At 40.1% G+C, this 17,040-nt stretch overlaps 1 protein-coding gene across 30 annotated transcripts in view; it reads left to right on the plus strand.

The window, feature by feature from the left end:
* Ncor1 (nuclear receptor corepressor 1) overlaps positions 1-17,040 on the plus strand; it is a 142,035-nt gene that overhangs the window by 31,282 nt on the left and 93,713 nt on the right. For all 30 annotated transcript variants that reach the window (XM_029483963.2, XM_029483964.2, XM_029483960.2 and 27 more), the window contains 2 exons: positions 4,341-4,533; positions 10,268-10,450. In XM_029483963.2, the coding sequence (XP_029339823.1) occupies positions 4,341-4,533; positions 10,268-10,450 (376 nt within the window). The remainder of the gene's footprint in view (positions 1-4,340; positions 4,534-10,267; positions 10,451-17,040) is intronic.

Raw genomic sequence — 17,040 nt, forward strand, 5'->3', positions numbered from 1 at the left:
ATTTGATTTGCATTTTCCTATTAATTAATAGTATTGGATGCTATTTCACATACCTCTTGGCAGTCTTATTTTTTATTGTCTAGAAAAATATGTGGCCATGATTTGTTCTTTATTTAAAATTGTGATTTGTGTGTGTTTGTGTGTGTCCATGTGAAATTAGTATATGGAGGCTCAGGTAGATTTCAGCTGTCTTCTGTAATTGTTCCAATCTCCCTGTCCCAGGCAGCCTGCCTATAGGAGTTTGAATGAGTTAACGGACATAGTTACCAAAGAATAGAACTTGTCTGGTCAGTTTTCATTCTCATTGTATTTTCTGGACAAATGTACATGTATACAATATAGAACATTTTTTATTCCTTTGAGGAGCCTGGTATAGTTACTCACACCTAGAATCTCTCCTCCTTCATAGCAGACTCCTGGGGTTCTTTGGGTGCCTTAGGGGCAAATTTCTTGAAGTCCACTTGAAGTCAAGTGATTCTGAACGAGATAGTGCATCCTAGGTCACCAGCTCATGCTTAGGCAGAAGGCTCCTTTTCCTTCCACCCTTCTGCTGGAGCTGTTCTGCTTGCCTCAAGTAGAAACTCTGCCTATTTACGTTTTTGAGATGGTGCTCTCATTGAAACTATAACTCCATCAGTTTGCCCATTCCCTGGTTCCATACCTGGACTGTGGGGAGCTTGACTCAGGCCCTTATGTTTGTGTGGCAGGTGTAATGGACTGAGCCATTTCCTTAGCCCCACATGATTAACTGTGCTTTCGGGTTATTTGAATTCTTTATAAAGCTTGTATATTAGGTATATATTTGCAAACATTTTTGTAGTTTTCTGTTTCACTTTATTCATTTGTTCTGCAGAAACTTTTGAGCTTGATATATAATCCCAGGTATTTATTTTTGTGGCCTGAGATCATGTTATGTTAGCAAAAAAAAAATCACTGCCCATGCCAGTGCCTGCTCCGTCATTATTCTCTGTCTGCCCTCATATTTCATCTTCTTTCATTTTCATCTGATTTTTCTGTATTATGTCTCTAATTTCACTCTTGTTTGTGTAGAAATCCACTTTCCCCAGCATGTGATGCCTTTAAAAAGCTATTCCCCCTCATGATGTCTTGCTACTCCTGTAAAAGATTAGTTTATCATACATGTTTGGCTTGCTTTGGGACTTTCTATCCCTTTCTGGTAGTCTGTAAGTTTTTAGGTCAATACCATGTTTTGTTTTGTTTCAAATGTGTATGGGTGTTTTGCTAATATGTTGGTTTGTGCTACATATGTGCAGTACCTTTGGAGGAGGACTTTGATTCCCTGCAACTGCGGTTATATGTGGCTGTAAATTGCTATTGGGTGCTTGGAATCAAATTTGGGTCCTCTGAAAGAACTTAAAAAAACCAATTTCTTCAGCCCCCGAATATGTTTTTAAAAATTATATCCATATAATATAATTTTAAATACATACGATGTCTTTCACGATTGCTAATATGGACATTTAAACAATATCCTACTGATTTCCCAGTGAAACCGCTCAGAGGGTGATGATGCCTGCTGCAAAGCCAGATGACCGGATTAGATCACCAGAACCCACCTAGTAGAGGGAGAGAATGGACTCCCTGCGGTTGTCCTCAGACCCACATGTGCACAGTGATGCATACATGTCCTGGCACATGTGCATACACACTAACTAAACAAATGCAAAGCCAGATGACTGGATTAGATCACCAAAACCCACCTAGTAGAGGGAGAGAATGGACTCCCTGCGGTTGTCCTCAGACCCACATGTGCACAGTGATGCATACATGTCTTGGCACATGTGCATACACACTAACTAAACAAATGCAATCTAGTTTATCTTTCTCTTTTGTGTTGTTTAATTTTTCTTTTTTAAATCATTTAGCAAATATACAGACACATTTAAAAAGGAAAAGGACTAAAAAAATATTGAATTAAAACATAAATGTGTACAATTATTGCCAGAAAATTGAAAAGATTCAGGGAAGAAATTAGAAAAATCTTGAATGACTTGACTTTCTTTTTTTGTTCTTTGTTTTTTCGAGACAGGGTTTCTCTGTGTAGCTCTGGCTGTCCTGGAACTCACTCTGTAGACCAGGCTGACCTACAACTCAGAGATCCGCCTGCCTCTGCCTCCCCAGTGCTGGGATTAAAGGTACCACCACATCCGGCATGACTTGACTTTCTATTTCCTAACTTTACTCTCAAAGAAATAGTATTGAAAAGGAAAGGAAGTCATTAAAATCCTCAGATTTAAATGGAGTGATGGTAAATGATTCTTTTGATAATTTCCATTCTGCTACCTGGTTTCTCAGCAGCTCCATGAAGGGTACTCAGCATGGGTCAGTTTGTAAAGTAATAGGCTATCTAGGCATGTTTTACATGCCTGTCACAGTGGAACAGGACATCAACAAAGGTTGTTAAACAAGACTAAATTTCTCTCTTGCTCCCTCTTTCGGCAGAAAGTGTATAGAAAGCCATGCCCATCACAATTTCTGGCCCAGAGCAGGCAAACACATGACATTCAACAAGACAATGGCAAGGAAAACTCAATGGAACAAGGGCTGCCACAGTGCCCCTGAGCAAGAGAAAATAGAGGGAGACAGTCCTGGTTAAATTATTAAAATTCAAGAAGTAAAAGACGAGGAGGAATTCAGGAAGCATCCAGTTCCTTCTCAGGGTAGAACAGTGTCTGGTTCTAAATGTGAATAGAGCTCAATCTAGTGGCAGGAGATAATGAGACAATAGCTTAACGTTCCTAGAAAAAGAAATTGAGACTCAAAAATATTACACCAAACAAGATTAAGGCTTAAAGCAACAGGCAGGTATTTTTAGATATGAAGTCACTAAGCATCTAAAACTTAGTATAGAATTTGTAGGCAATGGAATCAGATAAACAAAGAAAGAAAGCCATGGTAAAGGACTGGTAGTTATAAATAAGCCAGTGTAGGTTTTAAAAATTCACATCAAGCAATATTAAATACTCAGTTAAATTTTAAATGGATCTCTAACAGGTGGAAATATTGAACATTGACAGAGTTAACAAAATGGCACAGCTTACAAATACCTACACTTTAGTGTGTTTAGAATCTTTAAAGGCATGCTTTTGAAAAGTGTACACAAAATGATTTTCTACTTTGTTGTTGTTGAGACAGGGTTTCTCTGTGTAGCCCTGGCTGTCCTGGAACTCACTCTGTAGACCTGAGACCAGGATGGTCTTGAACTCACAGAGATCCGCCTGCCTCTGCTTCCTGAGACCTAGAATTAAAGGCGTGGGCCACAACTGCCTGGCTTTCTTGCTCTTACTGTTTGATCCACATTATCTTGATTTTAAAACAAGGTATCTTAGCCGGGCGTGGTGGCGCACGCCTTTAATCCCAGCACTCAGAGGCAGAGGCAGAGGCAGGCGGATTTCTGAATTCGAGGCCAGTCTGGTCTACAGAGTGAGTTCCAGGACAGCCAGGGCTACACAGAGAAACCCTGTCTCGAAAAACCAAAAAAAAAAACCCAAAACAAAACAAAACAAAACAAAAAAACCAACAACAACAACAACAAAAACCAAGGTATCTTGACTCTTAAAGCATTTTTAAAAAGTTGTGTGAGTGAGGCTGTAGAGGTGGCTCAGTGGTTGAGAGCACTTGCTCTTGCAGAGGACCCAGGTTTGGTTTCCAGCTTGCATGTCCTAGCTCTCACAGCTATGATTAACTCCAGTTCTGGGGATCGACTCTGTCTTCTGGATTCTTCAGGGACCGGGCATGCATGTATATGCAGGCAAGCACTCATCCACATAAAATAAAAATATTTTAAAAATCCAACCTATGTGTGTATGTTCACACTGGAGTGGGCAAGTAGCCAGCTGTATATAGGTTCTGGTGATCTGAACTCAGGCCCTTGTGCTTGGATGGCAAGTGACAGCCCTTTAAAGTGGACTCTTTGGATCTCTTTTTGTAACTTAGTTTTACAAATACAAATCTTGTATTAAGCTTTTCATTTCTGTATTTGTCTTCTTAAGTCTTCCTCTTCATCCCCAAAGAGACACTCTGTTAGAAATGTTAATACTATTCAGTTGACATTCAGGTGTATCTAACCTTTTGACATTGTGACATGAATTTGTTATCTACAAATGTGGTGTGCTTTATACGTAGCTATCCTGGGATGCATATTGTGGGCCTGCCTGAATATTATTCTGGAATAGGTAGAGTGGGCAGCAGTTCATTTTGAAAGTAAGCACGACCTTTCATTCACTCTAATTGGGGTATTAGCAAAGGTTTAAATGTCACTTAACAATTTTCAGATGGGTTTTGCTTTGTTTTTATTTTTATTTTTTGGAATGTATTAGGCCTCAAGAAAGAAGAACTGGATATGAACAGTTTCACTCAGGACCCTCACCGGCGGATCATGATTCCTTGGAGTCCAAGCGCCCACGCCTGGAGCCGGTTTCTGATGCCCATTTCCAGCGTGTTAGTGCTGCGGTTTTACCTTTAGTTCACTCGCTGCCAGAAGGCTTGAGGTCGTCTGCAGATGCTAAGAAGGTAAATGTTTGTTTTCTTGTTCTGTGGAACTTAGGTTTATAATGTTTTTGTAACCAATTTTAGGCAAAGTGCCTAAAAGAAAAGCCAACATTCTCACAGCCTCTGAAAGGTTAGTGTTATGGGAGCAAAGGTGTTAGGTAAACCACAAACCACAGACTGAGTGCTTCACATTTCAAAATTGGTACCTTTGACTTTTGCGGAGTTCAATAATTCTCATACATTGTTTGCTGCTTTGTAAAATGTGGTCAGAGATATTGAAGACTCAGTTTTCTCATATTTATCTTATTTGTGTGGTGGCAGGGAGGGCTTCTGCACCATGGCATGGATGGGAGGTTGGAGGAATCAGCTCTCTCCTTCCACCCCGTGGGGCCTAGGGTTGAACTTGGGCATTAGGTTTCTTGGCAAGCACCCTTCCTGTCTTGTGCTTTGTTTCTGGGGGAAAATTTTTCCCCTCTTTTGAGACAGAGTCTCCATATCTAGCCCTGATGGTCTAGAACTCATTATGTATGTTAAGCTGGCTCACAGAAATTCTCCCGCCTTTGAATTCCCAGTACTACACCATGCACAGAAAATTTTGTTAATTTTAAAAAGCTCTTTTGATTTATTAACATAGGATGCATGTGTTCATAGGATAAAGTTTTATTTAAGGTTTAGCTTTATATAAAAATGATAGAGAAATGGTTATTGAGTTATATAACTATTACGCACTTAAGCTCTGGGTTCGATTCTCCAGAACTATATAAACCAGGCATGGTATTGTGTACACCTGGAAAGTAGGTTTTCCTTGGCCTGTCTGGGATACACGAGGCCCTGTTTTTGTTATTGTTTTAAAGTAAGAAAAAAAGAGATTTCAAAGGAAAAATATTCCGTAAATTTACAATTTGTGGCTGACAACCGGCTGCTCTCATTAGTTAACTAAAAGCTGTCTGTAGTTCCTGAGTAGTGTCATGTTTTGATACATGTCCATTGTGGAATGATTAAATCAAATAATTGATATAGCCATCACTTGGATATTTGTGCTTTATTTGGAAGGGGAATGTTGGGCTTTTAAGACAGGGTTTCATTTTGTAGCCCTGGGTGTTCTGGAACTTTCTCTGTAGACCAGGCTGGCCTTCATCTTCCAGAGATTCGCCTGCCTCTGCTTCCCGAGTGCTGGTATTGAAGGTGTGCACCGCCATGCCCAGCATATCCATCCCTTTATGTACTTAGAATTATTTTTGTGTCATAAACACTTAAAATCTTAGCAACTTTCAAGTGCACATGCATTATTATTAAGATTTATGTTTGTGTATGAGTGCTCTATTTACATGTATACCCGCATTCCAGAAGAGGGCATCAGACAGATCATATTATAGGTGGGTTTGAGCCATGGTGTGGTTGCTAGAAATTGAACTCAAGACTTTTGGAAGAGCAGCCAGTGCTGCTGAGAAATCTTTCCAGTCACACACAATGCATTATTAATTATAACTAAATCACTTTTACTTAACTGCTTTAGATATTAAATGTTTTATGACATTTTGAATAACGTATTAACTTATGACAGTTTTTATTGAGATTCAATAATTTTCGCCTTGTGTTTATTACTTTCTCTTATGAATGTTTCTTTCTCTGTTATATTCTTGTTATATTGCTGTGGTTATAGTTTTGATTATCTGTTTTATATCATTAAATCTGTACACTGCAGATGTTTAGCATATGTGGGTATTTATTTTAGAAAAAGCAATTTTAGAAGCTCTGCTGTAAGCATTAACCTTTTCTGTCTTTTTTGTGATATAAGGGCCTTATATCACACTCTAGCGTGGAGCTACATTTCTACCTGGTAACCTTTTTATTAAAATATAGTGATGGTTTCTTAATATGATTTTCTTTAAAAATTTTAGGTAAAAATTGTGCTTATCTATATGTGTGTCTGGATGTGGGCATGTGCGTGTGAGTGCAGAGAGCTGAGGAGGCCAGACAGAACTCAGAGCCTCTGGAGCTGGAGTTACTCAGCGCAGTGAGCCTCTCCATAGGAGTGCCAGGAACCCAGCGTGGAGCCTCTGCAACAGCCGTGGGCACTCTTAACCACTGTGCGTGCGTGTGTAGACAGCTTTTGTGACTTTTGGTTCTCTTTTCTATCATGTCTGTTAATTAAACTCAGGTTGTCAGGCTTGGTAGTAAGTGCCTTTACTTGGTGTGCCACCTCTCTCACCTTGTCTTCCTTACTGTGTAGTCCAGGGCGCTACTCTTGTAGCAATCCTTTGGCTTCCAAAAGTACAAGGATTACAGATGTAAGCTATCACACTCTGCTACTTGTTTATTTTTGTACAAAGAAGTAAATCTTGGTTGAATATTTGATGCTCCAGTGTTTTCCAGGGTTTATTGGTATTTTGGCTTTGTAATTAATTATTAATGCTGTGAATGCTGATTTGTACAAATGGCAGAAGTATGTCTAGGGATATTTCAAAAACTGTTGGAAATTTTGAATTAATCCCAAGTAACAATTCAGTGACTCCCCTTTTCTTGCTTCCTTCCCTTCCATTCCCTTCCCTTCCCCTCCCTTCCCCTTCCCCTTCCCTTCCCCTTCCCTTCCCCTTCCCCTTCCCTCCCCCTTCCCCTCCCCTCCTGCTCCCCCTCCCCTCTCTCTCTTTCTTTCTTTCTTTTTTTTTGTGTTTTTTTTTTTTTTTTTCTTTTTTTCTTTTTTGAGACAGGGTTTCTCAGCCCTGGCTGTCCTGGAACTCACTTTGCAGACCAGGCTAGCCTCGAACTCAGAAATCTGCCTGCCTCTGCCTCCCAAGTGCTGGGATTAAAGGCGTGTGCCACCACCGCCCAGCACCCCTTTTCTTTCAAAAATAAGATCTCACAGCCCAGGCAGGCCTAAGATTTGCTTTTTAATCAAGAAACTCCTTGAACTCCTAATCCTCCAACTATTACCTCCCTAGTGGTAGGATTAGAGGCATGAGCCATCATGCTGGCCTCAGTTAATCATTTCTTCTGAAACTCAAGTCAGCAACTCACCAAGTAATATCTAAAACTAAACATTGTAACAGTCGTAGTAATGATAATATGAAAATATTTAGTTTTTATTTCCATAAGCAAACTATTTTATTTCTACATGATTACAAAATTGTATAGGTAGCAGAAGATGGCCTACTTGGCCATCATTTGGGAAGAGAGGCCCCTTGGTCTTGTATACTTTATATGCCCCACTACAGGGGAATGCCAGGGCCAAGCAGTGGGAGTGGATGGGTAGAGGAGCAGGGCGGGCGAGGGTACAGGGAACTTTCGGGATTTGAGATGTAAATGAAGAAAATATCTAATAAAAAAATTAAAAAAAAAGAAAAACTGTATAGTAAAAATGTTACAACTTACACAGTAGCCTTCTTTTTAAAGTGTATGTATGGAGTATGTGCATTCATGTATGCATATTTGCATGTTTGCCAACTTGTATATGAGAGTTCATGTGCTATGAGGCCAGAGGCTAATGTTGGGTGCATTTCTTGATAGCTCTTCACTTTATTTATGGAGGTGGGATCTTTACTAACTCAGCTAGTTTACCTAGCCTGTTTACTTACCCTGGGTTATCCTGTCTCTCCTTTCTGAACAGTGTGGCTATAGGTAGTCTACCTCATCTGCTTGGCTATTGTAAATGTGTTCTGGTTATCTGAATTTCTGTCCTCACTTTTGCATAGCAAATGCTTTATTCACTGAGCCATTTACCAGCCTCAATATATAGTACCTAAAAACACCTAAGCCTGGGGCTTTTAGGCACATGTTTTAATAGGATGGCATCCATACTACAGAGTGTACATGTATGTCCAGAAACCAGCTATAACCAGTAATGCTGTGACATGTAACACTGCAAGTATTGCCAGAAACTAGGCTCACTAAACATTTTTAGTTATTGTTCATTCAGACACCTTTCTTTATTAACAAAGTTTTCATGATCCTCTGTTTAATTACACAACCCCACTGGGGTCATGATCCATACATTCTTTGCATTTTTATACTTTAAAAACTAATTTAAAAGTCAGGAAATACATCTATAATTTATTTTCAGATAGTTATCCAGATATGAAACAAAACTGTGTGTGTATAATGAGAAAGCAAGCATCACAAAGAACCAGTGAGCCTACATGAAAGGTAAATGGGTATTATTGTGCTTTTGTGTTTTATATAAACTGTTGGCATCATATATTGAGTGGATACAAGCTCTGTGTGATAAGCTAGTAATGAGGTGAGCCCCTGAGTTTTGAGATGTACTATGTGAAATAGCAGTGTTACAGTGTTTGGGGTGCGCAAGATAGACTTTGCTGCACTAAAAGCTTCAGTAACCTGGGGGCTGGAGAGATAGATGGCTTAGCGGTTAAGAGCACTGACTGCTCTTCAGAGGTCCTGAGTTCAATTCCCAGCAACCACATGGTGGCTCACAACCATCTGTAATGGAATCTGATGCATTCTTCTAGTGTGTGTCTGAAGACAGCTACAGTGTACTCATATAAATAAAAAAATAAATAAATCTTAAAAAACAAAAACCAAGCCGGGTGTGGTGGCGCACACCTTTAATCCCAGCACTTGGGAGGCAGAGGCAGGCGGATTTCTGAGTTCGAGGCCAGCCTGGTCTACAAAGTGAGTTCCAGGACAGCCAGGGCTACACAGAGAAACCCTGTCTCAAAAAACCAAAAAGAAAAACAAACAAACAAACAAAAAACCCCAAAAACCAAAACCCAAAAACTTCAGTAATCTTAGGTCATGTCTCCTGAGTTTTAATGAAAATGAAGCATCGCTAAGTCCTTCCTGTATTTCATGGTCCATTTACCTGGTTCTCCTCTTCTTTTGTATCCTTCCTTTCTTTGTATTTAAAAAAATAAACACTAAGTATATAATTAAAAATGTAGACACATATGCATATCCCTCCCCCAAAGAAATCTAATTCTTTGTTGTTGTTTTTTTTGTTTGTTTGTTTTTTGTTTTTCGAGACAGGGTTTCTCTGTGTAGCCCTGGCTGTCCTGGACCTCACTTTGTAGACCAGACTGGCCTGGAACTCAGAAATCTGCCTGCCTCTGCCTCCCAAGTGCTGGAATTAAAGACGTGCCCCACCATGCCCAGTGGAAATCTAATTCTTATTGTAAATAGTTGTTAGGCTGTTCCAGTACAAGGCTGTAAGCTCAGTACCATGTACTGCTTACCACTTAGGTGCATACATATGCATACACACACATACTACACATACACCGAGTGAGTGAGAGAGAGAGAGAGAATCTTTTTTTTTTTTTTTCGAGACAGGGTTTCTCTGTGTAGCCCTGGCTGTCCTGGAACTCACTCTGTAGACCAGGCTGGCCTCGAACTCAGAAATCCGCCTGCCTCTGCCTCCCGAGTGCTGGGATTAAAGGCGTGCGCCACTACGCCCGGCTGAGAGAATCTTTAAAAAGAGTAATGAATGAGATATCCAAACTATAAAAGTGTAAACATGTATATGTATTGCTTTATATATATTTGCAAGTGTGTGTGAATATGAAAATTGAATACCATAAAAGAAATAGTGTGCTGCTGTTGAAGAGCAGAGATGGCGTCTGTTTATGTCACCCCAGGAGCAGTAGTTGGCATGTCTTCATTTATCATTGCAACCAATAAAGGCTGTTTGTATGCTGAGAGAGACAGAGACACACAGACTCTGCAGTGTTTTAAAGACATTCTTGACTCGAACATTGACTGGTAGTGAGAAGTAAATTGTTTTATGATTTTTCTTCTAAAGGATTCAGCTTTTGGAGGCAAACATGAAGCTCCATCCTCTCCTTTGGCTGGGCAATCATGTGGAGATGATCAAAATGCTTCACCTTCAAAGCTTTCAAAGGAAGAGTTAATACAGAGTATGGACCGGGTAGACCGAGAGATTGCAAAAGTAGAGCAGCAGATCCTTAAACTGAAAAAGAAACAAGTAAGTGTGGCAAGCCCTCCCTGGTTACCGTCCTCCGTGTTCTAGAAGATGCTATGAGAAGCTTTCTGTGAGCGTTTGTTCTGCTGCTCGTTTCCTTCATTTCTCCTGCTGTCCTTATACTGTACTGTTCTGCCTATAACATAGGATATGGCAGGAGTTCTCACCTTTCCCAGTGCTGTAATCCTTTAGTACAGTTCCTCATGTTGTGGTGACCCCCCAACCAGAACATTATTATTTATTTTTTTTAAAGATTTATTTATTTATTTATATGTAAGTACACTGTAGCTATTCTCTGATACTCCAGAAGAGGGCATCAGATCTTATTACAGGTGGTTGTGAGCCACCATGTGGTTGCTGGGATTTGAACTCGGGACTTTCAGAAGAGCAGTCAGCGCTCTTAACCACTGAGCCATCTCGCCAGCCCTCAGAACATTATTTTTTGTTGCTACTTCATAACTGTAATTTTGCTCTGAATCATAATGCAAATATCTGTGTTTTCTGTTGGTCTTAGGCGATCCCTGTGCCCTGTGAAAAGGTTGTTCATCTCCCAAAGTGGTTGTGATCACAGGTTGAGAAGCACTGCTATATGGTGTTTATGTGTAGTAGATGATATTAAGGTTGCTAAAATGGTAATTTTACATATGGCAATATTATGCACAGGTAGTCTCATTTTGTTTTCCTACAGTTAAAATTTTCTAGCATATTATGTCATTATTTTCAGTAGTTTTATGTGAGGAGATAGTTGCACTTTGTTTTGTTTTTGAGATAAGTGCTCATTGAATATGTTGCCTAGGTTGACACTAAACTTAAGAGATTAAACTTCCTGAGTAGCTAGTACTATAGATTCATTCTATTAAAACCGAATTGGTGAAGCACCTTTTAAAATTGAAATGTATTTCACACAACGGTATTTATTATTTCAAAGTGTGCAATTAAATACTTGTAATATATTAATAAAAATTTGCAGGTTATCACCACTATTGAATCTAGAACATTTTTGTCACTTTTAAAAGAAACCCAAATTCATGAATACTTAGGAAGTGGTAGAAACAGAGATTATCTTCTGGAATCCACTTGTTTGTTATTGTCTATGTGAATTATCCAGTTAGGTAGAATCCTATGACATATTTTCAAGAATTGCTTATGTTATATTTACATGAACATTTTAAAACTGTTAATAACTAAATTGATTCTATTGTAGAATCATACCATATTCATCTATTCATTAATTGATAAACATTTGGTTTGTATCTGTCTGTTTTTAAAGATTTATTTTTTTTTAAATTTATGTATATGTGTGTGGATGCCTTTCAGAAGCCAGAGAAAGTGTCAGATTACTGGGGCTAGGAGTTATAGGTGGTTATGGACTTCCTCATGTGGGTGATGGGCACCCAACTCAGGTCCTGTAGAAGAAACCATCTCTGCAGCCCCATACCTACTTACATCTTGATTTTATTTTAAACTTTATTGTAAAAAATATTATAAATAAAAAACCACAAACTGAAGTTAACCCATTTTCTTCCATGGCTACTTTAAAAGTTATTATGGCCGGGCGTGGTGGCACATGCCTGTAATCCCAGCACTTGGGAGGCAGAGGCAGGTGGATTTCTGAGTTTGAGGCCAGCCTGGTCTACAAAGTGAGTTCCATGACAGCCAGGGCTATACAGAGAAACCCTGTCTCAAAACCAACCAACCAACCAACAAACAAAAAAACCCAGTTATTATGCTGTCACATTCATGTACTAGTTTTTACATGAATTTTTCCCAGTCTTATTGGCTATATACCCTGTGCGACGTAGGTGATAGAAGGGTTCTCTCTATGTAGTACAGCCTACTTGGCCTTGAACTCTCTGTTCTCCTTCCTCAGATTATAGAGTGTTATTGTATTAAGTTCACAAGTATTCGATACCACATTTGACTTTAGTTTCTTTTTCTTTCTTTTCTCTCCCCTCCCCCGCCTCCCCTCCCCTCCCCTCCCCTCTCCTCTCCTCTCTAAAAAATATGCATATATATCCATTAAGCACATGCAAAGACATTCAACGTTATCATTACGGAGAATATTACTAAGGAAATGCAAACTAAAATTACAGCATGACATTAGTGCTAAGAGAGCTGTTAAAAAAAGAAACTAGCCAGGCACTGGTGGCGCACACCTTTAATCCCAGCACTCCGGAGGCAGAGGCAGGCGGATTTCTGAGTTCGAGGCCAGCCTGGTCTATAGAGCTAGTTCTAGGACAACCAGGGCTACACAGAGAAACCCTTTCTCTAACCTTTTCACCCCTTCTTCCCTGCAAAAAGCTGACTTCTGCAAGTTGTTCTCTGACCTCCACCCGTGAAATGTGCTTTATGTGATCAGAGCTGGCAAACACACATACGAATAAACATTAAAATGTTTTCATTCCTGTTTTTCTATTGCTTTATGTTTTTAAAACAATGTTTTTATTTTATTACTGATTTTTTTTTTTTTTTTTTTTTTTAATTTGGCCTTTTGAGACAGGGCTTCTCTGTTGTAGCCCTGGCTGTCCTGGACTCCCTTTGTAGACTAGGTTGACCTTGAACTCACAGAGATCTGCTGGCCTCTTGCTCCCTTGGGCTGGGATTAAAGGTGTGTGTCACCATGCCTAGCTATTATTGATTTTATTCTAAGTTTTTGTAGAAAATCTTTTTTTCTTTTTCTTTTGCAGAATCTTCCTTGGTAGCCCAAGCTGCCCTCACACTCCTGGTACCCTTGTCTTAGCCTTCTCGCTATTGGAATTTGTGCTGTAGGCCGATTGCAAATATTTTAGTAATAAAGGAATTTTGAGTTTTATTCACAAAGAAATGCTTGTTTTACATTTGTTTGTTAGTCATGTAGTTTTTCCTCCTTTTAATCTCTTAGTTTTAAAAGGACCATGCACCTTTAGGTTTAGCTTTATTTGTGCCACATTATCTATTTTTTAAAAAAATAAATTTCTAGTTTAATTCAACAGTATTTATATGGGGATTTAAGTTTATGAAAGCAATAAGTTATAATTTTTTTTTCGACACAGGCTTATGTATATAACTCAGACTAGCTTTGAAGCCCAGTTCCTTAGACTAGTGGTTCTCAGCCTTCCTAATGGTGTGATTCTTTAAATACAGTACCTCATGCTGGGTTGACCCCAAGCCCTAAAATTATTTTGTTGCTACTTCATAACTGTAATTTTGCTGTTGTTATGAACTGTAATGTAAATATCTGATATGCTAGATATCTGACCCTTTGGAAAAGGTTGTTCAGCCACCAAAGAGATGGAGACCCTTAGTGTGAGAACCACTGCCTTAAACTGACTTGGAATGCAGTGTAGTCTTCCTGCCTTTCTTCATCAGTGGAAATCAGTGGAAATTAACCACTGCACCTACCTGTTCCTTTCTTTTCTTTTCTTTTCTTTCTTTTTTTTTTTTTTCCGAGACAGGGTTTCTCTGTGTACCCCTGGCTGTCCTGGAACTCACTCTGTAGACCAGGCTGACCTCGAACTCAGAAATCCGCCTGCCTCTGCCTCCCGAGTGCTGGGATTAAAGGGGTGCCTCCATGCCCTGCCCTGTTCCTTTCTTTAAGAAATATTGTGTGTGTGCAAGCGTGTACACATGCCTCAGTGGGCATGGAAGTTACAGAATAGACTTGTTTCTTCTCTACTTCTACTTTTATATGGTTCCTTAGTTACAGTTCCCACTGCTGTGAAGAGACACCATGACCAAAGCAACGCTTATAAAGGACAACATTTAATTGGGGCTGACTTACTGGTTCAGAGATTTAGTCCATTATCATCAAGATAGGAGTATAGCTGAGTCCAATCTGGCATGGAGCTGAGAGTTCTACATCTTTATCCAAAGGAATCCAGGAACAGACTGTCTTCAGGCAGCTAGGAGGGTCTCAGAGTCCACCCTACAGTGACATACTTCCTCCAACAAGGCCACATCTCCTAATAGTGCCACTCCCTGGGGCAAGTGTATTCAGACTGCCACATTCCACTCCCTGGCCCCCACGGGCCTGTTTAAACACTTGAGTCTATAGAGGTCATACATAACTAGTCACAGAATAATGCTAAAACAGTCTAACTTCAGAAGTCCCGTAATACAAGGTCCCCAATCTCAACTATGTTTAAAAGCCCAAAGTTCAAAGTCTCTTCTGAGATTCATCCAATCTCTTGTAATCCTCTGTAAAGTCAAAAATCAAAAAGCAGGTCACATACCTCCAATATCACAGGACATACATTACTATCCCAAAATTCCATAGCGAGGAAATACTGGACCAAAGCAAGACAGGAAACCAGTTGGGCGAACTTCAAACTGTATTTCCATGTCTGATGTCAAAGCACTCTTCAGATCTCCAATTTCTTTTTCCTCTGTGTTAACTGCAACAAACTTCTTCTTTCTGGATTTGTTCCATTTCTTATTAGCAGCTTTCCTCAGCAGGTATCCCACGGCTCTGGCATCTATAACATCTGGGGGTCTCTAAGCCAACTTCAACTTCAAAGCTTCTTATCCCAATGTCTGGGATCCACCCATGATTTTCTGGGCTCCTCCAAAGGGCTGGTGTCACTTCTCCAGCTCTGCTCTCTGTAGCACTTTAGGTTTTGGTTGATCCCACTCCACTGCTGCTGCTGTTCTTGGTGATCATCCCATGGTACCGGCATCTCCAGTCTACTGGGATCTTCTGCTGCAACTAGGCTTCTCCTATAGCCTCTCATAGGCTCTCTTCATGGTGCCAAGCCTCAACTTCTTTGCATGACCCCTTCAGTCTTGGGCCTTCAGCTGCAATTGAGGCAGCACCTTCACCAGTATCCTTCCCTGACCTCTCACAGTGCCAAGCCTCAGCTGCTCTCCATGACCCCTTCCTGCCTTCAAAACCATTACCACCTTGGTGACCCTTACACATTACCAAGTCCAAGTGCAGCATGAGGTACAACCTTGGCTATCTCTGGAACACAGCTTCTTTGTGCTCTCAGAAAACACTTCCCAGAAGATTTCACCTCGGTGATGCTGGTCTCTTCTTAATGACCACTGATTTCCTAGCTCAGGCTAACCAGCATCAATTCTCCCAGTAATCTTCTCCTCTTGACGATAAAGCCAGAGACACGTGACCAAAACTGCCAAAGTTCAGCTGCTTTCTGTGGCTGGAACATGGTCCCCTCATTACATTACATCTTCACCAACTTTCTGTTTTCCAGTGCTTTCCTTCACTGCCCAAGCTTGGCTGTCCTGAAACTTGTTCTGTAGACTGACTTTGAACTCAGAGATCTGCATAGTTCTGTCTCTTGAATTCCAGGCTTAAAGGTGTGTATCGCCATGCCTGGACCTAAGCTTTTCTTACCTGGAATTTGCTGGTCTTGAATTCAGAGATTTGCTTACCTCTCTCCTAGGATTAAAGACTTGTACTACAATTTGTGGACCTAAATTTAGCTAGGTGGGATATTGCCTCAAATCTGTTTATCTTCTTAAACACAGGACTTAGCTCCATTCTACCTCCTGGTGCCCCTTTATTGCTTGAATCATACATTTTACATTTTTCATTTCACAGCTTGCTTCTTTTCATCAAATGTTCTTCAAAAGAGTGAAATTATTAACTACACAACAGAATTTATACCAGGCTGTTTTGAGACTTCCTTTGTCTAAAGTTAATCTTAGCCTCAGGCAGATTCTTTAGACAATGGCAAAAAGCAGCCATGTTCTTCACCAAAACATCACAAGAACTGTTTCTAGGCCACATAATTCCACCACTGAAATCTCTGTGCCAGCAGGCCTGCACAGTTCAAATCACCCTCAGCAGCACTTGTCTTTCATATTCCTACTAGGATGGTACCTTAAACCCCACTTTAAGCATTTCATGGCCTTCCAAATTGGGAGTCCTCAAATCCACATTCTTCCAAACAAAAATATGGTCAGGCCTATCACAACAATACCCTAGTCCCTGGTACCAGCTTCTATCTTAGAGTTTCCATTGCCATGAAGAGACACCATGACCAAAACAACTCTTATAAAGGACAACATTTAGTTGGGGCTGGCTTACAGGTTCAGAAGTTCAGTCCATTATCATCAAGGCAGGAGTATGGCAACGTCCAGGCAGGCATGGAGCTGGAGGAGCTGAGCTAGTAGACTATCTTCAGGCAGCTAGGAGGAAGGTCTCAAAGACCATCCCCAGTGACACACTTCTTCCAACAAGGCAACACCTTCTAATAGTGCCATTCCCTGGGCCAAGCATATTCAGACTACCATTCATGGTTTTCGTGCCTAGGGCTCAGGTCATCAGGCAATTGCTTTTACCATCTTGCTAGACTTTACTATTTCTTTCTTATCTGTCCTTTCCTATTTTCGTAAGATCTGACCATGTTGAATTATTTCTAAACTCTGAAATAGTTAAACCTTGTAATTATTTTTTTAATAAGTGTGTGGCAGAACATTGGTTAAATCAGCTTGAAGTAGTGGAGATATTTGTGTGTGTGTGTGTGTGTGTGTGTGTGTGTGTGTGTGTGTACGTACATACCTGTGAAGATTTTTTTTTTCTACTGGCGATTCCAGTGTTTTTTCTTGTTTGTTTTAATTCATTTTTGGTTTTCATTACATCTTGACCACAG

This window comes from Mus caroli, unplaced genomic scaffold (genome assembly GCF_978045245.1).
Source record: "Mus caroli unplaced genomic scaffold, Mus_caroli_1 scaffold_13, whole genome shotgun sequence".
Taxonomy (NCBI): Eukaryota; Metazoa; Chordata; class Mammalia; order Rodentia; family Muridae; genus Mus; species Mus caroli.